This window comes from Bufo bufo, chromosome 2, assembly GCF_905171765.1.
Source record: "Bufo bufo chromosome 2, aBufBuf1.1, whole genome shotgun sequence".
In the NCBI taxonomy this organism is placed as follows: Eukaryota; Metazoa; Chordata; class Amphibia; order Anura; family Bufonidae; genus Bufo; species Bufo bufo.
In genome coordinates, this window is record NC_053390.1 from 168641224 (window position 1) to 168668332 (window position 27109).

The 27109-nt window shown below is 43.8% G+C and overlaps 1 protein-coding gene across 1 annotated transcript in view; it reads right to left on the bottom strand.

Moving 5' to 3' along the window:
• The window catches only part of TRIM36 (tripartite motif containing 36), a 124168-nt gene extending 97135 nt beyond the window's left edge, over positions 1-27033 (bottom strand). Inside the window, exon 1 of the mRNA XM_040421641.1 lies at positions 26809-27033. Within this exon, the coding sequence (XP_040277575.1) occupies positions 26809-26880 (72 nt within the window). The 5' untranslated portion in view covers positions 26881-27033. The remainder of the gene's footprint in view (positions 1-26808) is intronic.
• Positions 27034-27109: the final 76 nt, after the last annotated feature.

Here is a 27109-nt window from a genome sequence, read left to right on the forward strand (position 1 = left end):
AAGGGAGCCACTCGTATAGAGCTGTTTTGATTCATAGATGCAGATTTCGAGTGGACTTTATTCAGGCATTGCTATCTTTAACCCTTTCCCTGACAAATATGTATGTCATATGTCTTTGCAGAGTAGCAATTCAGTAGCCAAGGAGGTACCTCGTACTTCCTTGTTACTGATGGCTGAATTGCAGGCTGTGTAATACCCCCAGATACTGAAGCTGAAAATCCCAGCTTTAAAACAGGTCCAGAAGCACATTTTTAAAACTAGTTCAGTTATAAAGTCATTTTGTGGGGCTTACATAGTAGAATCCACCCATAAATTCCCCCATTTTAGAAACTACACCCTTCAATATGTTGAAAACTGATTTTAAAAAAACTTTGTTAACCCTTTAGGTGTTCCACAAGAATGAAAGGAAAATGGAGGTGAAACTTCAAAATTTCACTTTTTTTGGCCTATTTTCCATTTTAGTTTATTTTTCCTGTAACACAGCAAGGGTTAACAGCCAAACAAAACTTAATATTTATTACCCTGATTCTGTAGTTTACAGAAACACCCCATATGTGGTCGTAAATTGCTGTATGGGCACAAGGCAGGGCGCAGAAGGGAAGGAGCACCATACGGGTTTTGGAAAGCAGATGTCACTGGGATAATTTTAAGTTGCCATGTCGCTTCAGAAGATCCCTTGATGCACCCCTACTGTAGAAACTCCCAAAATGTAACCTCGTTTTGGAAACTACAGGATGAGGTGACATGAGGACATATGGACACAGAATGCACACTGAGTCATTTTCCTTTTTTTGCAGTCCCATTAAAGTGAATGGTTCCACATACAGGCCGCAAAAACAGAACGGACAAAAAATAAGTTTGTGTGCATGAGCCCTAGAAGTGATATGTATAAATCTAACATGTTGAATGTTTATCTTTAAGAGGTGTGGCGCATTTAACTTTCTGCTTGGGTTAGTTTTACCCACTAACATCAACTTTTATGCAATTTTTATGAAAAATTACACTTTAACACAAAGTTGCATGAAAGGTGTCTGTGTGTACAAAGTGCTTAGTAGCATTTTGACAATGCGCCGGGTATCTGTTTCTTAAAAAATATATAGGAATCAGGGTCAGTATGTTTTATTATTTTGTAATTTAGGTTTTATTTGTACATGTCAAAACTGCAAAAATTGCCCTGGCTACCAGAGGTGCAAAATGTCCAAATACCCCTGGCAGTGAAAGGGTTAATGAATAAACCATTTGATTGGCCATTTAATATAGGAACACATACAATCTTCCTTTCTGTGGACTGTATGTATAAGTAGAAGTGACAATATCTGTGCAGCAAAAAAAATCATATTTACACATCCATCAAAGTCACTAAGTGTTGACCCACACAGGGCTCTTTGATAGGCATAAAGCCGATACTGTCTGTTAAATATGGATATTTAGCAACCAATCGATTACCATTACCCAATCAATGTACAAGGCCAAGTTAAACTCTACTCCTCACCCAACACATAGGTATAAGCTGTGATATGCAATATACATTGATCTAAATAGTGACAACTATAGACAAATAATGTAGGAACCATTGTAAATGTGCCATGAAAATGTATGTCATAATTAGCACATAGCCCACAGCTTATTGCAGGCGTTACCAAGTCACAAGCTGCATTGAACATGTGGCCTTGCCACCAATGCTCTTTAAAGGGCAACTCCAATAATAGAGCTGGGTGGTGCCAGGAAAATCAAAATTTCCCACTGCAGGCACAATGAACAGTATTCTGTGAATGGCATTCATTTTTATGCATAAATCTGGTGGGAAAAGTGACAGCATATGTGACCTTCCATTCACCAAATCCAGGGTGTTATAAATGGTCTGTATTACACAGATGGTACCTGCAGGGAAGCATTAAAGGCATTTGAATGTATTATCTGAATTTCTGTTGCTTGTAAAGTAGGTTATTTCAATTATATCAGATCATTTCTCAGAATAATGCAATTATGAACTATTTTTTTGTAGTAATTTTCACAATGGCAACAAAATCGCAGCCTTTTCTTTACTAGAATGTAAAAGAAATCACAAGCAATAAAGATTTGTACATACATCCTTAGGCCACGTACAATTGGTGGATTTTCCATGTTTATTTCGCATTTCCCACACGAAAATCTGTGCAGAATTTGTCTCAGTCGCCTCCAATCATTTTCAATAGAAATCTTTAGTGTAGTTCATATGGAGTGTTTTTTCTCCATGTGTGGACTGAAAAAAGCAACATATTCATTTCTGGTTGTAATTTTTAAAATTCACACGAAAAACCACAACAGTTTGGAAAGCGCATGGAATTATTATGCGGAGTTTGTGCTAATACAACTGTGTGATCATACAATTAGGCTAGGGTACAAAGTGGATCATGGTCAAATTACAGCATGACCGTCAATGTTTCTCCTATGGCACATTTATCAAATGCCACTTTTATGGCGCCAAATGGTTGTAAATTTTTGCACAACCCCCACTTGCAGAAAAATGTGCAACATTTTTTAGCGGAATGCGCTGCCCTCCCACTTTTGAAAATATTGGGCTGCACAGTGGGGGGAGTGGGCAGAGCAGGGCCAGGCCTAGATTGCCCAAAACATTTGTTATAATTTATGAAAGTGTAAATTATACCAGAAATCTATGCAAGTACCTTGCTAGGCATACATTTTAATTATGGCACAGATCTGCTGAGATCTGACACCACCAGGGCATGTAAAACACCAGTCTTAATAAATGTCTCCATAGGTTGCCGGTGACTAGTGTCGGGCGAGCATGCTCAGCCGAACACTAATTTTACTTGAGCATCACGATGCTCGGCACATCGCGGTGTTCGGCCGAATACCGCGTGTGCTCAAGCGCGATGCTCGAATCTCCTCCCCACACGTTTATTGGCTGCTACGCAGCCAATAAACGTGCAGGTACGTACTGCCATTCACTGTAATGCCATAGCCATGTTGGCTACTGGCATTACAGTGATTGGCTGGCCGGAACGCGTCATCGGGTGCTTTATGCTGTGCTGAAGAAGGGACAGATAATGTAGGGAGTGAAATACTAATATATTTATTGAAAAAACTTGTTAGAGACCCAAAAGTCCTTTTAAGGACTATTGTTGTATCTGGCAGCAATATATATTTTTAGCGCAACCTGCACTAAATAGCTTGCAATTGTTTGGCTGCTGTAGATAGCGATATTATCTGCACTACATCTCCTGTGTAACGTGTGTGCAGCCTAAAAATATCTGTGACATCCAGTGTACTTTTTCTGTACACGGTGTCCGCTGCGGACAGTTACATTACTTGCTCTACTTCTCCTGTATAACGTTTGCGTATCTGAAATATCAGTGACATTCAGTCTAATTTTTTTGCTGCTGGTGGCAGCGACATTACCTGCGCTACATCTCCTGTATAACATTTGCGCATCCTAAATATCAGTGACATGGATTCAGTGTAATTTTTTATTAGCCGCTGGTGACAGCGACATTACTTGCAATATACCTCCTGTTTAACGTGAGCGCATCCTAAAAATATGTGACATTCTGTGTACTTTATTTGTGCATACACTTACAAAACCTGCGCTACTGTACGTGTGACATACTTGCAAGCATATATACCATTTAATATGCGCAAGGCGAGCAGTAAGGGATGGGGAAGTGGCCATGCTGCTGATGGTGCACGCAGAAGCCGTGGCCCTGGGCGCGGTGAAACTGTGCCTGCTGCCAGAGCACAAGAAACACACTCATCTACGATACCTAGCTTCATGTCCCAGTTTGCAGGGCAGCGCAGGACACCACTCTCGAAGTCAGACCAGTGCGACCAGATGGTCGGTTGGATTGCAGCAGATAATGTTTCCAGTTGGTTAAGCACCACCCTGTCTTCCACAAAGTCCAGTCTCAGTAGCCAAGAGTATGGTCAACAGAATCCTCACCCTGATTCTCCTTCTTCCCACCATGGAGAGTCTTGGCAAACAAGTTATCCCACACTCGGATATTCCGAGGAGCTCTTTTCATTGCCATTCGCCCGCTTGAAGAGGGACATGGGGAGAGGGGGAGATATTGTGCCCTGATTCCCAAACTCTTGAGAATCCACGGTCACAAGAAGATGACGGTGGGGAATCGCAATTACTGTTTCACGAGGTGGATGATGATGATGAGACACAGTTGCCAATAAGTCAATAGCAATTAGTGTCTCAAGAGGTTGATAATGAGGATGAGACACAGTTGTCAATAAATGAGGTTCATGTTAGGTCAACAAGTCAGGAGGATGACCAGAGTGAGGAAATGGAAGAGGAGATGGTGGACGATGAAATCCCTGACCCAACCTGGGAAGGTGGCAAGCAGTACAGAGGGGGAGGGATCCGCAGCACCGCAACAGGCTAGAAGAGGCAGTGGGGTGGCAAAAGGGAGAAAGCGGGCCACACCAAACAGGCCCGCAACTGTTCCACGGGGCACCCTCTTTCGGCAATCCCCCTTGCCAAGGGTTAGATGTTCTGCAGTCTGGCACTTTTTTGAGGAAATCTATGCAAGTACCTTGCTAGGCATACATTTCAATGATGGCACAGATCTGCTGAGATCTGACACCACCAGGGCATGTAAAACACCAGTCTTAATAAATGTCTCCCTAGGTTGCTGGTGACTAGTGTCGGGCGAGTATGCTCAGCTGAACACTAATTTTACTTGAGCAGCGCGATGCTCGGTACATCACGGTGTTCAGCCGAATACTGCGTGTGCTCAAGCGCGATGCTCGAATCTCCTCCCCACACGTTTGTTGGCTGCTACGCAGCCAATAAACGTGCAGGTGAATACTGCCATTTACTGTAATGCCATAGCCATGTTGGCTACTGGCATTACAGTGATTGGCTGTCCGGAACGTGTCATCGGGTGCTATAGAAGATGACGGTGGGGAACAGCAATTAGTGTTTCACGAGGTGGATGATGATGATGAGACACAGTTGCCAATAAGTCAATGGCAATTAGTGTCTCAAGAGTTTGATGATGAGGATAAGACACAGTTGTTAATAAATGAGGTTCATGTTAGGTCAACAAGTCAGGAGGATGACCAGAGGGAGGAAGTGGAAGAGGAGGTGGTGGACAATGAAATCCCTGACCCAACCTGGAAAGGTGGCAAGCAGTACAAAGGGGGAGGGATCCGCAGCACCGCAACAGGCTGGAAGAGGCAGTGGGGTGGCAAAAGGGAGAAGGTGGGCCACACCAAACAGGCCCGCAACTGTTCCCCGGAGCACCCTCTTTCGGCAATCTCCCTTGCCAAGGGGTAGGTGTTCTGCAGTCTGGCACTTTTTTAAGGAAATCTATGCAAGTACCTTGCTAGGCATACATTTCAATTATGGCACAGATCTGCTGAGATCTGACACCACCAGGGCATGTAAAACACCAGTCTTAGGGTTCATTCACACATCCGTGTGTGTTTTGCGAATCCGCGGATCCGCAAAACACGGACAGCGGCAATGTGCGTTCCGCATTTTGCGGACCGCACATTGCCAGCACTAAGAGAATATGCCTATTCTTGTCCGCTATTGCGGACAAGAATAGGACATGTTCTATTTTTTTCAGGATCGGAATTGCGGACCCGGAAGTGCGGGTCCGCAACTCCGATCTGGGCCGCACGTTGTGCGGCCCCATAGAAATGTATGCGTCCGCAATTCCGTTCCGCAAAATGCAGAATGGAATTGCGGATGTGTGAATGGACTGTTAATAAATGTCTCCCTAGGTAGCGGGTGACTAGTGTCGGGCGAGCATACTCACCAGTGCAGCGGAGACCAGGGCTCGACTCTTACACGAGAGCCGCGCTCCTGCTCTAACCCCTTAGGGCTATTTCACACGAGTGGATGCCGTGTGTGTCATCCACAGCGTAAAGTGGAATTCGATCCGAATTTCAGGATAAATTCGATTCGCCTCGAAGCCGAATTTCCTCGTGCTTCATGTTAGCGAATTGATTTAACCTGAAATCGTGAAAAAAACTATAAAATTCATACTTGCCTCCTCCATTTGCTCACGACGGCTGCCAGCCGCCATCTTGATTGAAGATCTCGGCCGAAATCCCGTGCGTGGTGATATATACTTACAAAAAAAGTTATTAGTCACGAAGCAAATTTTTTGGTAAAATTTGGCGAATCAGCTTTTCAAAATTCTCTCATCTCTAGTGGTAACTAAGGGGTTAAGGTCTTCATGCATATGGCCATGTCAATACTTCAGTCCGTAAAAAATGGATCCGAAAAATGCATTCTGCATTTTTCTCTCTCCCATCAACAGAAAGGACTATTCTTGTCTGCAATATGGACCAGAATAAGACATGTTCTATTACTTGTGGGACGGCCACATGAATCAGCAAAAAATATGAAAGTGTGCATGAACCCATAGAAATGAATGGATCAGTATGCTATCTGCAAAAAATGTGGATAGCTCATGGATGGTACACATGGTCGTGTGCATGAGGCCTAATGCTGTGTTCCATTCCACCTTTTCAAGGACAATGCACAGCACCGCAGGCACACAATATTAACCTTCCTTTAAAGAGCATCTGTCAATCAAAGTACAGAGGGCGCAGCAGTTGCAGAGAAAGCAGAGCCTCTAGGTGTAACAGTAACGCCCCTGTTGCTCCTAGAGGCTCATTTGCATATAGTAAAACATAATTTTTCTCAGCAATGCGGACACATATGAACATGGGACCAACACAGATGCCTTCAGCTACCAAGGACACATGTAACAGGTCAGCCAGTGTCATAGGTACAATTCTGCTGACAGATGCCCTTTATGATATAATTGCCATGTGCAATCAACAAAAAGCTTTGCCCAAGTTCCAGTAATTACCCTACATGTTTTCATTATGAGAGCAACCAGACAGTGCAGATACTAAGAATCGATGAAACTATCTTGCTATGATATTTAATACAGAAGAAGTTCTACTGGTTATAGATGTTACTAGTTTTTAATAAGGCCTTATTCACACATGACAATATTGTCCTGGTTCTTTTGCCACAACTTTTGCTAAATCAGTTTTTTTATTATGTCAAAAAAGCAACAAAACTGGCATGTGTTCATGAGCCCATACTATCTGCGAACATGACCTCTGTCTAACAATGTTTAAGACAAATGGATCGGCTTTTCCAAATCCATAATGAATCATATTGTTACCATAACCATAGACCCATGGGCTATAAGCAGGAAATAGCACATTCCAGGTGGTATTCGGACAAGTCATCGATGTATCGTTGCCAGTCCTTAGGCTGTGTAGATACTTACCTTCATATAGTGAACCCACTGCTGCCTCTCTGGTGGCCCAGTGCCATGGATCTCTATGGAGAGCAGAGGCCTGCACTAGAAAAAGTGCTTGTTTTCAATACAGCAACTTTGCGGTCCGCAGCATGGGCCCGGCCGGCACACGTTCGTGTGCATGTGCTCTAAGGGGAAAATCTACATAGAGTTTGCATTTTCTACATGTTTACATGGGGATATTCCAGCTTTCAGTCATAATGATGGTTTATGTTGCACAAATTGGTTGGACTGAAAATCAGTTCCATTCATCGGAGGTCTCTTGCACGTTCCGTTTTTTGCGTTCCGTATACGGACCGTATACAGAACCATTCATTTCAATGGATCCGCAAAATCCGTATGCCTTCCGTTTCCGTATTTCCATTTTTCCGTTCCGTTCAAAGATAGAACATGTCCTATTATTGTCCGCATAACGAACAAGGATAGTTCTGTTCTATCAGGGGCCAGCTGTTCTGTTCCGCAAAAAAACTGAATGCACACGGACGTCATCCGTATTTTTTGCGGATCAGTTTTTTGCGGACCGCAAAATACTGAAAAAGCCATACGGTTGTGTGCAAGAGGCCTGAATGTGGCTTGCAGAGATCCATGTGCTCGCTGCCAAAACAACCTCATTCAGATAAAAGGAACTGATTCCGTTTGTGTGAAGACACCCTAATTAATCTTTTGCAAAATTGGCCCTAGTGTTAGTGCTGCAGATCGAACGACTTGGCGCTGTATTAGCATTGGGATATACTTTGTTGCATGCAGCGCACTTTTCCCCTGCGAGTACCGGATAGACACAGACGCGCTGTTTACTTAGATGGGCGTGCTGCCGTGCAGGTTGTTTGTTCTTCCCTTTGTGACCTCATTACAATATTCCGTGTATGTTTGAGCCCTTCTTAATTATGTGCACTGCACTATATATTTATAGAAGGATATCTCCTCTGGTAGGAGCAGATTTTTGAGATTGTAACCCTTTGGAGCTTAGATGCTATGTGAGTGGGGGATGGAAGGCATCTGCCCATGTCCTATTCACAGAACAACTTTCCCATTGGTAATCAATGTGAGAAAATGTTCCATGAATGGAATCAAGCTCTGACGATAGACAAAGGGTGTGAATATGGTGAAGGGGTGACCCTGCCGTCAGGGCATTCCAATGCTTAAAACAAGGTTTTTACCAAAATTGCTCTTTGAGTTCAGTATTATAAACATTTAAATTGTACCTTTGGTTTATAATTGCTTTATTACTTCAGAATATTGGGTACAGCCACATGGGGTGAGGATTTTGCCATAGATTTTCATTGTGCATTGCAAAGGATGAAATTAGTGGTGGAATAAATTGACATGCTGCAGATTTTAAATCCGTACCGCAGGTCAGTTTGCGCTTTTCTGCAGCATGTGGATGAGATATCTTAAAATGTCATCCACTTTGCTGGTATTGTACATCTCTGTGGATTTGCAGCACAGAAATCCACAGTGTAAGGCCTCATGCACACGACAGTATTTTTTCACGGTCCGCAAAACGGGGTTCCGATGGTCCGTGATCTGTGACCGTTTTTTCGTCCGTGGGTCTTCCTTAATTTTTGGAGGATCCACGGACATGAAATAAATGTCGTTTTGGTGTCCGCCTGGCCGTGCGGAGCCAAACGGATCCGTCCTGAATTACAATGCAAGTCAATGGGGACGGATCCGTTTGACATTGACACAATATGGTGCAATTGCAAACGGATCCGTCCCCCATTGACTTTCAATGTAAAGTCAGGAGTTAATATACCATAGGATCAGAGTTTTCTCCAATCCGATGGTATATTTTAACTAGAAGCGTCCCCATCACCATGGGAACGCCTCTATGTTAGAATATACCATCGGATTTGAGTTACATCGTGAAACTCATATCCGACAGTATATTCCAACACAGAGGCGTTCCCATGGTGATGGGGACACTTCAAGTTAGAATATACGACGAACTGTGTACAGTCGTGGCCAAAAGTTTTGAGAATTACATAAATATTGGAAATTGGAAAAGTTGCTGCTTAAGTTTTTATAATAGCAATTTGGATATACTCCAGAATGTTATGAAGAGTGATCAGATGAATTACATAGTCCTTCTTTGCCATGAAAATTAACTTAATCCCCAAAAAACTTTCCACTGCATTTCATTGCTGTCATTAAAGGACCTGCTGAAATCATTTCAGTAATCTTCTTGTTAACTCAGGTGAGAATGTTGACGAGCACAAGGCTGGAGATCATTATGTCAGGCTGATTGGGTTAAAATGGCAGACTTGACATGTTAAAAGGAGGGTGATGCTTGAAATCATTGTTCTTCCATTGTTAACCATGGTGATCTGCAAAGAAACGCGTGCAGCCATCATTGTGTTGCATAAAAATGGCTTCACAGGCAAGGATATTGTGGCTACTAAGATTGCACCTCAATCAACAATTTATAGGATCATCAAGAACTTCAAGGAAAGAGGTTCAATTCTTGTTAAGAAGGCTTCAGGGCGTCCAAGAAAGTCCAGCAAGCGCCAGGATCGTCTCCTAAAGAGGATTCAGCTGCGGGATCGGAGTGCCACCCGTGCAGAGCTTGCTCAGGAATGGCAGCAGGCAGGTGTGAGCGCATCTGCACGCACAGTGAGGCGAAGACTTTTGGAAGATGGCCTGGTGTCAAGAAGGGCAGCAAAGAAGCCACTTCTCTCCAAAAAAAACATCAGGAACAGATTGATCTTCTGCAGAAAGTATGGTGAATGGCCTGCTGAGGACTGGGGCAAAGTCATATTCTCCGATGAAGCCTCTTTCCGATTGTTTGGGGCATCTGGAAAAAGGCTTGTCCGGAGAAGAAAAGGTGAGCGCTACCATCAGTCCTGTGTCATGCCAACAGTAAAGCATCCTGAGACCATTCATGTGTGGGGTTGCTTCTCATCCAAGGGAGTGGGCTCACGCACAATTTTGCCCAAAAACACAGCCATGAATAAAGAATGGTACCAAAACACCCTCCAACAGCAACTTCTTCCAACAATCCAACAACAGCTTGGTGAAGAACAATGCATTTTCCAGCACGATGGAGCACCGTGCCATAAGGCAAAAGTGATAACTAAGTGACTCAGGGACCAAAACGTTGACATTTTGGGTCCATCGCCTGGAAACTCCCCAGATCTTAATCCCATTGAGAACTTGTGGTCAATCCTCAAAAGGCGGGTGGACAAACAAAAACCCACTAATTCCGACAAACTCCAAGAATTGATTATGATAGAATGGGTTGCTTTCAGTCAGGAATTGGCCCAGAAGTTGATTGAGAGCATGCCCAGTCGAATTGCACAGTTCCTGAAAAAGAAGGGCCAACACTGCAAATACTGACTCTTTGCATAAATGTCATGTAATTGTCGATAAAAGCCTTTGAAACGTATGAAGTGCATGTAATTATATTTCACTACATCACAGAAACAACTGAAACAAAGATCTAAAAGCAGTTTAGCAGCAAACTTTGTAAAAAAGAATATTTGTGTCATTCTCAAAACTTTTGGCCACGACTGTACATGACTGCCCCCTGCTGCCTGGCAGCCCCTGATCTCTTACAGGGGGCTTTGATCCGCACAATTAACCCCTCAGGCAGACCCCCCTCCCGCCCCAGTTTGAATATCATTGGTGACCAGTGTGCGGGCCCCCCCGGCCCCCCCTCCATTGTATTATCATTGGTGGCCAGTGTGCGCCCCCCCGTCCCCCCTCTATTGTATTAATATCATTGGTGGCCAGTGCGGCCCCCCCTGGCCCTCCCTCCCTCTATTGTATTATCATTGGTGGCCAGTGTGCGCCCCCCCCCCGGACCCCCTCTATTGTATTAATATCATTGGTGGCCAGTGTGCGGCCTCCCCTCTCCCCCCCCCCCCCCCCGATCATTGGTGGCAGCGGAGAGTTCCGATCGGAGTCCCAATTTAATCGCTGGGGCTCCGATCGGTAACCATGGCAACCAGGACGCTACTGCAGTCCTGGTTGCCATGGTTACTTAGCAATATTAGAAGCATCATACTTACCTGCTGCGCTGTCTGTGACCGGCCGGGAGCTCCTCCTACTGGTAAGTGACAAGTCTGTGCGGCGCATTGCTTAATGATCTGTCACTTACGAGTAGGAGGAGCTCCTGGCCACACACTGGCCACCAATGATAATACAATAGAGGGAGGGGGGGGGGGCGGGGGGCCGCACACTGGCTACCAATGATAATACAATAAAGGGAGGGAGGGGGGGCCGGGGGGCCGGCCGCAGTGGCCACCAATGAAATTAAAACTGGGGAGGGAGGGGGGGGGGGTGTGCCCCCTGCTGCCTGGCAGCCCCTGATCTCTTACAGGGGGCTATGATACGCACAATTAACCCATTCAGGTGCGGCACCTGAGGGGTTAATTGTGCGGATCACAGCCCCCTGTAAGAGATCGGGTGCCGCCAGGCAGCAGGGGGCAGTCATGTACACAGTTCGTAGTATATTCTAACTAGAAGCGTCCCCATCACTCTGTGTTAGAATATACTGTCGGATTTGAGTTTTCACAAAGTGAAAACTCAGCTCTGAAAAAGCTTTTATGCAGACGAATCTTCGGATCCGTCTGTATGAAAGTAGCCTATGGACATGGATCACGGACATGGATGTTAGTTAATCTTGTGTGCATCCGTGTTTTTTCACGGACCCATTTACTTGAATGGGTCCGTGAACCGTTGTCCGTCAAAAAAATAGGACAGGTCATATTTTTTGGACGGACAGGATACACGGATCACGGAGGCGGATGACAAACGGTGCATTTTCCGAGTTTTCAACGGACCCATTGAAAGTCAATGGGTCCGCAGAAAATAACGGAAAATTGAACAACGGCCACGGGTGCACACAACGGTCGTGTGCATGAGGCCTAAGGGCTTGTTCACAGGAGCCCGTGCCCGTGCTGTGGACTGCAAATTGCAGTCTGCTAAGCACAGGCACCTGCCGTGTGGCAGCCGCATAAGGATTGCGGCCCCATTCACTTGAATGGGTCCGCAATGCCTCTGTTCCGCAAAAAGATAGAGCAAGCTCTATCTTTTTGCAGTGCGGAAGCACGGAACCTCAGAAAGCACTCCGTAGTGCTTCCGTAGTGTTCCGTTACGTGGTTCCTTTCCGCATCTCCGGATTTGCGGACCCATTGAAATGAATGGGTCCGCATCTGTGATGCGGAATGGCCACGGAACGGGACCCGTGTATTGCAGATCCGCAAATGTGGTCCGCAATACAGGCACGGGCTTCACACGGTCATGTGAACGAGCCCTAAAGACTGGTTTCACATATAGGATTTTATTGTTTGTTTTTGAAGCATTTTTTAGCAGCATTTTTAGGGTATGTTCACACGGCTAAAATCCGCAGCAGAAAAAACAATAGCAGATCAGTAGCTGAAATCAAGTCATTTTTGGCTGCCGGTTTCTAATTTTGTGGTTGTTTTAGAGGAGTTTTTGGTTGAGGTTTTTCTGCTTCCCCATGGACTTCTATGGAATCCATAATCAATCTGCTTCAAAGAAGTAACATGTCTCTTCTCAGGCTAACTCCATACAGAGGATTTTGTGAGCTGAAAAAAACTATTGGAAAATCTGCAGTTTTTGGCGCGTTTTCAGCGATGATCTTCACTCCTGCCCATTTTAAATGGAAATTCTGGACTCAGAATATGCGTCAAGAATGGACAAGACTCTTCTTTGCATGCATGATAAACGGGTGCAGGTGAACGCACATAAGATCGGCATGAATTTCTGTGTGGATTTATGTGCGTTTCTGCAGCATATCTGTACCAAAATCCGCAATGTCTAATAGCGGTTTCTGGCGCGGATTTGATGTGGTTTTGTCACAGATCTCAACCTTCCATTTAGGCCTCATGCACACGACCGTTTTTGTGTTCTGTGTCCATTGTTCCATTTTCCGTGATTTTCTGCGGACCCATTGACTTTCAATGGGTCTGTTGAAAACTCGGATAATGCACCGTTTGTCATCCGCGTCCGTGATCCGTGTTTCCAGTCTGTCAAAAAAATAGGACCTGTCCTATTTTTTTTTACGGACAATGGTTCGTGGACCCATTCAAGTTAATGGGTCCGTGAAAAAACACGGAGGCACACAAGATTGTCATCCGCGTCCGTGATCCGTGTCCGTTTTTTTCCTATCATTTGTAAGGCAAACTTGACTTAGATTTTTTTTTCACTTTTCATGTCTGGTGATCCTCCAAAAATCAAGAAAGACACACGGAAACGGATCACGGAACAAAATGCGGACCGTGAAAAAATACTGTCGTGTGCATGAGACCTTAAAAAGGAGAAATCCACAGCGAAAACTGCAACATAATTGGCATACTGCAGATTTTGAAATACGCATGACAGATTAATTTCCACATGGAATAAATATGCAACATGTACGTGAGATTTGTGTAATCTCATACAATTTGCTGGTACTGTAATATGCTGAGTTTTTTCTGCACAGAAATCTGCGCGGAAAAAAACGCACGTGTTCCGCAACATGTGCTGGTGGCCTTAACATGCAGAATCCCGAATGAAATCAATGGTGAAGCTCTGCATGCTTTTTGGCGTGGAATCCAAGCCAAAATCCATGCCCGAAAATGTGCGAAACCAGCCTCAAGCATTTTGTATTAAATGAGGAGGTCAATGATGAATTTTAGAGTTTTGAATGTGGATTTAGTAGTTGTAAACACCCGTTTCCACTGCAGAATCAGTGGCAGATTTCAGCACATTTATTAAGCTTGCCTTTTTTAGGAGTAAAAAAAGACTGGCTTATACGAAATGCCTGTCTTTGAATTATACATAATACAGGCATGGCCAACCTGAGGCTCTCCAGCTGTTGTAAAACTACAACTCCCACCATGCCCTGCTGATAGCTGTAGGCAGTCTAAGCATGCTGGGAGTTGTGGTTTTGCAACAGCTGGAGAGCCTCAGGTTGGCTATGCCTGCGCATAATATAACAACTTAAAGGAGTTCTGTCACCCCCCATTTAGCAATTTTCAGTATCAGACATTAGCTATTTGCTAATGTCAGTTGAGTCCATATATATCACTCTTACCTCTCTCTGAGCTGTAATTTCTTTAAAAATCGTACTTTTATAATATGCTAATTACTTCACTACCAGCAAGTTGGGCGGTTACTTGCTGGTAGCTGCCGCATCCTCTAACTATAAACACGCCCCCTCCGCCACTTGATAGACAGGGCCAGCGAGCGCTCTCCTCCTCCCGCTGGCCCTGTCTGCCCATGAAATCCCGCGCCTGTGCGGTACCGGTCCTCATTCGGCGCAGGTGCACTGAGGAAGGAGCGGGCAAGCGAGCGTCCTTCTCTCAGAGAGCCTGCACCGAATGAGGACCTGTACTGCGCAGGCGCTGGATTTCATGGGCAGACAGGGCCAGCGGGAGGAGGAGAGCGCTCGCTGGCCCTGTCTATTAAGTGGAGGAGGGGGCGTGTTTATAGTCAGAGGATGCGGCGGCTACCAGCAAGTAACCACCCAACTTGCTGGTAGTGAAGTAATTAGCATATTATAAAAGTACGATTTTTAAAGAAATTACAGCACAGAGAGAGGTAAGAGTGATATATATGGACTCAACTGACATTAGCAAATAGCTAATGTCCAATATTGAAAATTGCTAAATGGGGGGTGACAGAAGCCCTTTAATCGTATTTGGTTTAAGTCTGACCTCTAGTGGTTGTTTTCTTGTAAGACAGGTTCATATTCACTAAGACTTGTCTCACTGGTTTGCACATGAAAAAAGTGCACAAATAACTGGGAAAAAAGTCATAACTCTATCTCTTTCAATGCAAAAAATCCCTTCAAAAGAGATAAAAGCACCTCTAAAATTTGTTTCAAAATAAGAATTAGATGAACAAGGCACAAATTACTCCTAAACAGCCAGAAAACTGTCATAAATTACACCTGCAATCTCCGTCAGCTACCAATCCTCCCATGGTGCTGCATGGCTTAAAGGTTACATTTCGTCCCCTTATATTTACACAATGAAGTAGGTTTAATGTGACTTTTCATCAAGACCACTGGGATCCAGAAGGAAGAAGGGTTAAAGTGTTCGATGCCAAAACATCATGCACGCACATTTCATTTCTCCCAGGACAACGCAGACTTTAAATATTAATGAGGAAAATAACATCAGTATATGCTGGAACGATCAATGGCAGGAAGACAGGATCAAAACCCAACCCATGAGCTTTTTTAAAATGGTTAGTAATGTCATAACCGCCATTCTCCTTGTAACATGTACACAGGTTAGCAGCATATGTATTCTTACAATATATACATATATTGATATTAGGAGGATACTACAACGGGCCTTAGACATGAGATGTAAAGCAGCCATCTGACGCCTTTCATAACATTTATTTGCACTCGATGGCCCAGGTTACCATAAGCTTTAGGTCAAGACCTAAAAAATTGTCAATTGACTACTAGCAAATTGCTAAATCTGCTGTGTAACCATCAGATCGGAGGGATAAGATATTAGTTTAGAGCAGGAATGGCCAACCTGAGGCTCTCCAGCTGTTGCAAAACTACACCTCCCATCATGCCCGGACAGTCTACAGCTATCAGCCTACAGCAGGGCATGGTGGGAGTTGTAGTTTTACAACAGCTGGAGAGCCGCAGGTTGGCCATGCCTGGTTTAGAGTAAAGGTGCATTTACCCGCACAAACTGAGCAGGCAATTATTGGGGAGTAACTATTCCTTCCTGATAATTGCCTGCTCATCAGAGGAGGTAAGAGCTGTCACCTCCACTGTATTGGGGATGAGCGATGGCTACTGATACAGATTTATTGTTTTTTGGGCAGCAGATCCCTATTTACACAGTATAATCTGCTGCCCAGAAATGATGATATATGGAGGCTTCACACATGGCAGATTCTGTTGCAGAAAATTTCAGCGATTGAGAATCAGTTCCATTCATCTAAAGGGGGTTGTTTTGGTGGAAAGAACATTTCTGGATTTCTGCAATGCCCATTATCGGGGATGAGCATTGATATAAACACTTATTCCCGGTTATCCTATGTAAAACTTGCCGGTGATCACCTGATGCATCTGACCATGTAAAGGGGTCCGCATAAACAATGAATTCCCCTGATGATAGGCAGCTCCTTTACACGAGGCAATTATTGGGTACAAGCATTCATGTGAATGTTCGTTCCTGATAATAGTCCAATGTCAATGTGCCTTAGCCTACATGCACACGAACGTGGTTTGGTTCCGCATCCGAGCCACATTTTTTGAGGCTTGGGTGTGGACCCATTCTCTTCAATGGGGTCGCAAAAGATGCGGACAGCACTCCGTGTGCTGTCCGCATCCGCTGCTCCGTTCCGTGGCCCCACAAAAAAAAAATAGAACATGTCCTATTCTTGTCCGTTTTGCGAACAAGGATAGGCATTGTTACAATGGATCCGCAAAAAAACGGATGCCATCCGTTTTTTTTTGGGCGGATCCGCAATTTGTGGACCGCAAAACACATACGGTCGTGTGCATTTTGGCTTAAGAAGTAAATGACAAGGCAGACCCCTTTAAATCTGTAAGATGCCCCAGTAAAACCTAGCTAGTGAATGACAGGGGGTGATAAAATAAATGTTCCATTAATGCTAACGCATTTCCTACCTCTCATTGTGCCATCTTAGCCAGGGAGGAAGCACTCCATAGCCTCTTTAGCAACATACTGTAAATGGCTCTAATGTCTATGGGTAGGAGAAATGCCAACACGAAGCTCACTGTAGGGCGAGGCACTACACTGGGAAATACTGCATGGCCTGCTTCACTTTACTGATGGGGCATTTTCATACTTCAGTATCTCAAACATAGCCATTCTTTGCAAAAAGTCAGTGAGCTCAATGACTACTTTTCAAGCTTGTATGATATCACTAGAAAATCAATGAAGCTTTTCAAGAACTGGTATCTCAGCTTGAAGAATACAGTTTCCAAAGACGACGAGATCTGACAACCACCTCTTTAGTGCCATTGATATTAATGTACAGAGTGTATAAAATCAATGGTGCTACTGAAGAAGCAATGTTACAGAGAAGACGACTTACGGAAAACTCCAACCAGAGCCCAGGGACTTGAGTTACCTCACTAAGCACCATAGGAGCTTTCATTGTAGGGAAAGGTGGAGGTCTCAGCTCATGACCGATGCTATAGTTATAACTAGATGTAGATTCAAGGAGAAACCAACTTTATATGAGAGAACCTGTTTTGTGATAGATTCTAATTTTGCATACAAAGCATTCACAAATAATTCCTCTGGAATGCATACACAAATACATGCATTTTTCATAAGTTAAAAAAACGCAGAGCTCTCGAGGAGAATAAGACAGGTCTAACCAAATGCATATTCATGAAAATGTATAATTTATTGAGCTTGATGGATTCAATTGCTTGTTTGAATTCAGATTTTCTAACTGAAAGCTGCCTACGGTAATGATGTTTAAAGGGGTTTTCTGAGATTCCTCAATGGGGCCGAGCTGCGCCTAGGCCATGTGATCGATGAACGTGATGTCACATGGCCTAGGCAAAGCTGCGAGATGGCCACAACGCTACTGCAAGTGCTGATGGCTTATCAAACAGCTGAGTCTCAGGTGTCGGACCCCCACCAATCAGATATTGTTCTGAAAACCCTTTTAATCACAGAATGAATAGGATTTTGAAATTACGTGAATTAAACCATTAGACTGAATTCACACCTGCCATTTACATGCAGGAATCATCCCCTCTAGATGAGCGATAGCTACGGCGACTGCTTGTCCCTATACAGATTCATTGTTTCTGGGCAGCAGATGCTCTCACCCAATTAGGGAGCAAACATACGATGATTCGTTCCCTTTACTCATCCCATGTAAAGGAGCCTTTGGACGTTGGTAACATCTGCATTGTGGTTTCCACTTTTAATGGAAACTGGCACACACTGGCAGATCATTTGTACAACAGATACCATACATACGCCAACAGACACTTAATGATTTTTAATAGGGTCCATAAGGTTCAGTTGTGGTGTCCAAGAATTTATGATGCAGGCTCTAAAGCATATGTGAACATAGCTATAGGTCGGGTTTCACTCAGTCAAATATTAGAACCCTATGTTGGCCTAACTAGAGATTTTGGATGGCTTAAAACACCAGTTTAAACCATTTTCTGTACCTTTTTGTGACGTGAACAAGCACGGATGACTGTTGGCAGTTATCGGAGGAAAATTTGGTCTGCTGTGTTGGATTTTTTTCAGTCTTTGCAAGGGGCTGTAGTTAAAAAGTTGTTCATGTCGACAGACTAGGCCATAGAGAGCGAGAGAGCTTAATCAGTGATTTGTGGTTTTAACTTATGGCACAGCCATCCAAGATGTCAACTAGTAACATAGTAACATAGTACATAAGGCCGAAAAAAGACATTTGTCCATCCAGTTCGGCCTGTTATCCTGCAAGTTGATCCAGAGGAAGGCAAAAAATAAACTGTGAGGTAGAAGTCAATTTTCCCCACTTTAGGGGAATAAAAAATTCCTTCCTGATTCCAATCATGCAATCAGACTAACTCCCTGGATCAACGACCCCCCTCTAGTAGCTATAGCCTGTAATATTATTACACTCCAGAAATACATCCAGGCCCCTCTTGAATTCCTTTATTGTACTCACCATCACCACCTCCTCAGGCAGAGAGTTCCATAGTCTCACTGCTCTTACCGTAAAGAATCCTTTTCTATGATTGTGTACAAACCTTCTTTCCTCCAGACGCAGAGGATGTCCCCTCGTCACAGTCACAGTCCTGGGGATAAATAGATGATGGGATAGATCTCTGTACTGACCCCTGATATACACTCACCTAAAGAATTATTAGGAACACCTGTTCTATTTCTCATTAATGCAATTATCTAGTCAACCAATCACATGGCAGTTGCTTCAATGCATTTAGGGGGGTGGTCCTGGTCAAGACAATCTCCTGAACTCCAAACTGAATGTCAGAATGGGAAAGAAAGGTGATTTAAGCAATTTTGAGCGTGGCATGGTTGTTGGTGCCAGACGGGCCGGTCTGAGTATTTCACAATCTGCTCAGTTACTGGGATTTTCACGCACAACCATTTTAGGGTTTACAAAGAATGGTGTGAAAAGGGAAAAACATCCAGTATGCGGCAGTCCTGTGGGCAAAAATGCCATGTGGATGCTAGAGGTCAGAGGAGAATGGGCCGACTGATTCAAGCTGATAGAAGAGCAACGTTGACTGAAATAACCACTCGTTACAACCGAGGTATGCAGCAAAGCATTTGTGAAGCCACAACACGCACAACCTTGAGGCGGATGGGCTACAACAGCAGAAGACCCCACCGGGTACCACTCATCTCCACTACAAATAGGAAAAAGAGGCTACAATTTGCATGAGCTCACCAAAATTGGACTGTTGAAGACTGGGAAAAATGTTGCCTGGACTGATGAGTCTCGATTTCTGTTGAGACATTCAAATGGTAGAGTCCGAATTTGGCGTAAACAGAATGAGAACATGCATCCATCCTCTGATGGCTACCTCCAGCAGGATAATGCACCATGTCACAAAGCTCAAATCATTTCAAATTGGTTTCTTGAACATGACAATGAGTTCACTGTACTAAAATGGCCCCCACAGTCACCAGATCTCAACCCAATAGAGCATCTTTGGGATGTGGTGGAACGGGAGCTTCGTGCCCTGGATGTGCATCCCTCAAATCTCCATCAACTGCAAGATGCTATCCTATCAATATGGGCCAACATTTCTAAAGAATGCTATCAGCACCTTGTTGAATCAATGCCACGTAGAATTAAGGCAGTTCTGAAGGCAAAAGGGGGTCCAACACCGTATTAGTATGGTGTTCCTAATAATTCTTTAGGTGAGTGTATTTATACATAGTAATAAATCTCCCCTCAGTCGTCTTTTTTCTAAAGTGAATAACCCTAATTTTGATAATCTTTCAGGGTACTGTAGTTGCCCCATTCCAGTTATTACTTTAGTTGCCCTCCTCTGGACCCTCTCCAGCTCTGCTATGTCTGCCTTGTTTACAGGAGCCCAGAACTGTACACAGTACTCCATGTGTGGTCTGACTAGCGATTTGTAAAGTGGTAGGAGTATCTTCTTATCATGGGCAGCTATGCCCCTTCTGATGCAACCCATTATCTTATTGGACTTGGCAGCAACGGCCTGACACTGGTTTTTGCAGCTTGGTTTACTGTTTATTAAAATTCCTAGATCCTTTTCCATGTCAGTGTTACCGAGTGTTTTACCATTTAGTATGTACGGGTGACTTGCATTTTTCCTTCCCATGTGCATAACTTTACATTTGTTAGTGTTAAACCTCATCTGCCACTTTTCTGCCCAAGCCTCCAATCTATCCAGATCCCTCTGTAGTAGTATACTGTCCTCTTCAGTGTTAATTACTTTACACAGTTTAGTGTCATCAGCAAAAATTGATACTTTACTATGCAAGCCTTCTACAAGATCATTAATAAATATATTGAAGAGAATAGGGCCCAATACTGACCCCTGAGGTACTCCACTAGTGACAGTGACCCAATCTGAGTATGTACCGTTAATAACCACCCTCTGTTTTCTATCATTGAGCCAGTTACTTACCCACATACAGATGTTTTCTCCCAGTCCGAGCATTCTCATTTTATATACTAACCTTTTATGTGGTACAGTGTCAAATGCTTTGGAGAAGGTCCAGATATACGACATCCATTGATTCGCCGCTGTCAAGTCTAGAACTTACCTCCTCACAAATCCATGCTGATATGGCGTTATTTGCTTATTTCCGTTGAGATGCTCTAAGATAGTGATGGACGAACATCGTGTTATATACCAATAAGTATATTATTGGTATATAACACCCCGCTTCAATCAGTTTTTTGGGGGGGCGACTGGTATATCACCGCTCACCACTGCTGCACAATACAAATGCACTATAATATGCTTTTTATGTTAGAAAGTATATTACACCCCTCTGTACTGCACACCTATCAATAGTACACCTATACCAGTCCTTAAAAGGACTTTTTGTGGACCTATTTGATAGCACAGCAACCTTTCCCTACACTGACAAAAGACTAAATGTAAAATGGCGGCCAGATTTGGTGTATTTATAAGGTAGGGGTATGTCCATGGGCTGAAACTTTTCAGATGTCTGTCCTGCACCACCTGATGGATGTGTCATGGTTTAAAGTTCTTCACAATGTAAAAGAATATGGCGGGCGCGAATATCACCATATGTTCGAATGTTCGGCGAATCGCGAACGAGAAAAGTTTGCCGCGAACCGACCGCCGGGCGAACCGCAAGGCCATCACTAATGTCAACCTTCACAGAGCAACCATGAAGGGGAAATTGTACAGAATCTGTACATTCCTAAAGTATGGCCAGTCTTACAAGGCTTTGCCATGATTGGCATTACATTTCTGCTCTTCACATGTTATAATATCTTCCATGTGACGCATGTGTTTCAAAGTGAATATGGCTTCTCACACTTGACATTCACAGAACTTCTTGAATTCTGTGATAATATTTTCTTTTGGCTATATATTTTTTTAATAGTTAATGTCCAATGGCACATGGCACAATATATAGCATGAGTAATAATAATGATAACTAATAATAATAATGAGCAAAATAAAAATGCACTTATGCTAAAACACATAGACGGTCATTTATCAAACAGAAATACACCTAAATTAGGCAAATTTCTGGTGCAGAGATCAGCGCAAAGGATCTTTGCGCCGCAATTTGCGACTTCTCCCCGCTCACGTGAGGTTTAAATAAGTGGGTGTGGCGGGGAAGGGGATGGGCCAGTAGGCCTGTCTCATTTATCATTTTCTATGCCTGTTTTAGGCAGAGGATCGACCGAAATTATGTAGAGGGCAGCGCTTCTTTGGCGAATCCACCGCCAGGTATAGAGGTTATTAAGAACAGCATCTAAAACACCGGTCTTAATACATTTTCCCCAAATATTGCATCAGTAAAAGTCTGTACCAAACAACATGTGACTTAGGCATTGTTGACACTAGGTAGGGGCTGGGGAGAGCAGGAAAAACATTGGCATTTTCATCAGGAGTAGTGTGAATATGAACTTTTATTCTGCCAGATTCTGCTCCTGTAAGTTCCCTGAAGATAGAACTCCACTTGGAAGTGTTTTCTGCATTGAGCTGCTTCACAACCTGTCTGCTCTGACAGCTATAGCATCCAACGAGGGGGCCACTACAGATGTCACTCAGAACAGAGGGATGGGGCTGTAAAACAGCTCAATGCGTTAAACATTTCCTAGTAAACTCCACCTCCAGTGCACTTGCAGGAGCAAAATCTGGCAGAATACAAGTTCAATTTCTCATTACTTCTGACCATAAAAGCTCCTAAAAAGTTATATTTGTCCTGCCCTCCCCAGCCTCTACCTAGTGCAATTGGCAGTTTAGCAGGTTCAAAACTACTGACAGACTCCCTTTAAACTCCATTATTTTGCACCACAAATATACATCTGTTTTGGCTGTTTGCAAAACTTGTACGTTGTGTGTAAAAGGGGCTAAATGTTAATAAATTCGTTTTGTAGGTTTGGTAGTGCTATAGTAGTACAGGTCTTGACTACTATGCTAAGGTGTCATTTCGTGCCCCAGCTTTTTATACTTCACATTTTGGATACAAAAGTAGAACATCACTTTTAAAAGTAAACTTTTTTTTTTTTTCAAGAGGTATATATACTGAACAAAATATAAACGCAGCACTTTCGGTTTTGCTCCCATTTTGCATGAGCTGAACTCAAAGATCTGTAACATTTTCTACATACACAAAAGACCCATTACTCTCAAATATTGTTCCCAAATCTGTCTAAATCTGTGTTAGTGAGTGCTTCTTCTTTGCCAAGATAATCCATCCCACTTCACAGGTGTGGCATATCAAGGTGCTGATTAGACAGCATGAATATTTCACAGGTGTGCCTTAGACTGCCCACAATAAAAGCCACTCTGAAATGTGCAGTTTGATCACACAGCACAATGCCACATATGTCGCAACGTTTGAGGGAGCATGCAATTATCATACTGACTGCAGGAATGTCTACCAGAGCTGTTGCCCGTGCAATGAATGTTCATTTCTCTATCATAAGCCGTCTCCAAAGGCGTTTCAGAGAATTTGGCAGTACATCCAACCGACCTCACAACTGCAGACCATGTGTAACACACCAGCCCAGGACCTCCACATCCAGCATGTTCACCTCCGTGATCATCTGAGACCAGATACCCAGACAGCTGCAGCAACAATTGGTTTGCATAACCAATGAATTTCTGCGCAAACTGTCAGAAACCGTCTCAGGAAAGCTCATCTGCATGCTTGTCGTCCTCATCGGGGTCTGGACCTGACTGCAGTTCATCGTCATAACCGACTTGAGTGGGCAAATGCTCACATTCAATGGCGTCTGGTATGTTGGAGAGGCGTTCTGTTCACGGATGAGTCCCGGTTTTCACTGTTCAGGGCACATGGCAGACAGCGTGTGTAGGTGAGCGGTTTGCTGACGTTAACGTTGTAGATCGAGTGGCCCATGGTGGCCGTGGGGTTATGGTATGGGCAGGCGTAAGTTATGGACAACAAACACAGGTGCATTTTATTGATGGCATTGAATGCACAGAGATACCGTGACGAGATTCTGAGGCCCATTGTTGTGCCATTCATCCACGACCATCACCTCATGTTGCAGCATGATAATGCACGACCCCATATTGCAAGGATCTGTACTCAATTTGTGGAAGGTGAAAACATCCCAGTTCTTGCATGGCCAGCATACTCACCGGACATGTCACCCATTGAGCATGTTTGGGATGCTCTGGATTGGCGTATACGACCGCGTTTCCCAGTTCCTGCCAATATTCTGCAACTTCGCACAGCTATTGGAAGAGGAGTGGACCAACATTCCACAGGCCACAATCAACAACCTGATCAACTCTATGCGACGGAGATGTGAGGCAAATGGTGGCCACACCAGATACTGTCTGGTTTTATGACCCCCCAGAAGGCATAACTGAACATATTTCAGAGTGTCCTTTTATTGTGGGCAGTCTAAGGCTACTTTCACACTAGCGTTCGGGGCTCCGCTTGTGAGTTCCGTTTGAAGGCTCTCACAAGCGGCCCCGAACTGATCCGTCCAGCCCTAATGCATTCTGAGTGGATGCGGATCCGCTCAGAATGCATCAGTTTGGCACCGTTTGTCCTCCACTCCGCTCAGCAGGCGGACCCCTGAACGCTGCTTGCAGCGTTCGTGTGTCCGCCTGGCCGTGCGGAGGCAAACGGATCCGTCCAGACTTACAATGTAAGTCAATGGGAACGGATCCGTTTGAAGTTGACACAATATGGCTCAGTTTTCAAACGGATCCGTCCCCCATTGACTTTCAATGTAAAGTCAAAACGGATCCGTTTGCATTATCATGAACAAAAAATAAAAAAAATTAAAAAAATTTTTTTAATTTTATTTTATTTTTTTTTGTTCATGGTAATGCAAACGGATCCGTTCTGAACGGATCTAAGCGTTTGCATTATAGGTGCGGATCCGTCTGTGCAGATACCAGACGGACCCGCTCTGAACGCAGGTGTGAAAGTAGCCTAAGGCACACCTGTGCAATATTCATGCTGTCTAATCAGCACCTTGATATGCCACACCTGTGAGGTGGGATGGATGATCTCGGCAAAGGAGCAGTGCTCACTAACACAGATTTAGACAGATTTGTGAACAATATTTGAGAGTAATGGGTCTTTTGTGTATGTAGAAAACGTTTCAGATCTTTGAGTTCAGCTCATGCAAAATGGGAGCAAAACCGAAAGTGTTGCGTTTCTAGTTTTGTTCAGTGTATATACAGTACCTCTATAACATTTCTTTCCTAGCAGTGAGTGAACTGGAAGCAGAGAGTTACCAGTTGTCAGACAAGCTGGAGAGGCGATGATCCAGGATGTATGAGCACATGTGTGATCGTATCTGTCAACTGACACAACACCAGTAGAAAAAATTATCCCAAGCATTGCTGTTAGAGTACTAACCAAGTGTGTTGGCTATGCAACATATTATAGCAGTGTGTGCAATTTACAAATCGTATACAAGTATTATTTCTGAGAAGTGAAAATGATGCGGCTAAAGTGCCCTGCTACTGCAAGCATTAGCACTGTGGACAAACAACTTGTTATCAGTGATTTCAAGACTCAGGATGATGTGACACTTGGCACAGAGATCCCCTCAGTTCGTACAAAGATCCCATTCTCTGTGCAGTACTTAGCTCACATTGTGCACGTGATATGCAACCACAATCACTATCATCCCTTAAGACCTTATTGCCACTTATAACGACAGTGCAACAATAGTTTGTTGCATTTTTATGTTATCCTTGCCACTTGGGAGTGGCAGGGGTGTGGCAGGGGCCGGAAAAACGGCCTGGCAAATTTACTAACATTTACGTCTGGAAACAGGCATAAAGGTTGGTGAAAAACTACACTCAGGGAGCGGAGTAATTTTTCACTCCAAGACTGCTGTAGATCTAAGGGATGCATGCCTTGTAATAAATTATGCCCAGAAGCACAAGAGGGACTAAAAAACCGGAGTAAAAATTGATAAGATGTCCACCATAAGGGGCATTGTCTTTTCTTCCCTCTCCTGTCACAACACACATGCTTGCCCGAGCCGAGTATGCATATGTACATTGAGTATTGAAAGATGACAATTATTTAATGTTCATGGGGCCCACACACATTAGAAGTATGTTGGCTATAATTGCTATTTTCATCTGGATCAGCCAACCATCTAGTGTGTATGGGGGCCTCCTGACTTTCATCCCATGGCAGAGGTTGAGGGAGAGAAGGGTCGGGCATGTTGGATTTCAACAAGTGGCATTCTGTCCGCCAGAAGTAAATGGCATCAGCTTTAGATTGTGAGCTCACCTGGAAGCGAGAGAAAGATTACACGAGGAGGGGGCCAATTTATGAATCAGGCTCATAAAAATTGCCACAGGTGACTTGCAGCATATCACTGTGGTCCTAGGTTCAAATCTGACCACGGGCAACATCTGCACAGACTTTATATGTCCTTCCTGTACCCTGACTTTCTGTGAAATTAATAGCTAAGACTTTTGTTTGCTAAAAAACCCACAATTCTTCATATTGTTGCCATTTAAACAGGGTGTGGCAAGGGTCTGGTTTTTGTGCAACTGTGAATGGTTCCTATCAATCTACAACATTAGGGTACGGCCGTATAGTCATGTTTCCTGATGCAGTTTTAGAAGCCAAAATCAGGAGAGAAAGTATAAAGGACATATACTACTTCTCCACTTTTTTGGATTCTCTCCTGGTTTTTGCTCTCCAAACTGCATGCAGAAACCTGACAGTGTGGTCATAGCCTTAGGAATATTTATCATGAGCTTTGAGACATTGTAAAGATTATGATGGGCGCAGTGCTGTGGAATATGTTGGTTCTACACAAATAATGAGCGTAGCAAATACTTCTATACATGGTAACAATGTCCCTTAACTCTTACCTGGCTCGAGGAGATTGTATCCACTATAAAGCCAAACTGATGGATTTCTTCCGACCCATTCATTGTCACCATCAGCTTGCAGATTCCCTTCAGTCTTCAGCACATGAATGCTTGGAACAGCTGCAGCCAAGTTTGAGAAGAGATACTGAGCCCAACAAAGAACTTGCTTTGGTTGTGAACTGAAGAAGGCTTGATGTTACTGAGAAGAAGAGCTCATGGAAAAATCAGAAGAAGAAATCTGATAGGCTCTGTTTGTGTTGTGAAAATTTAATGAGAGATGCTGAAGCTATGCAAAGAATAA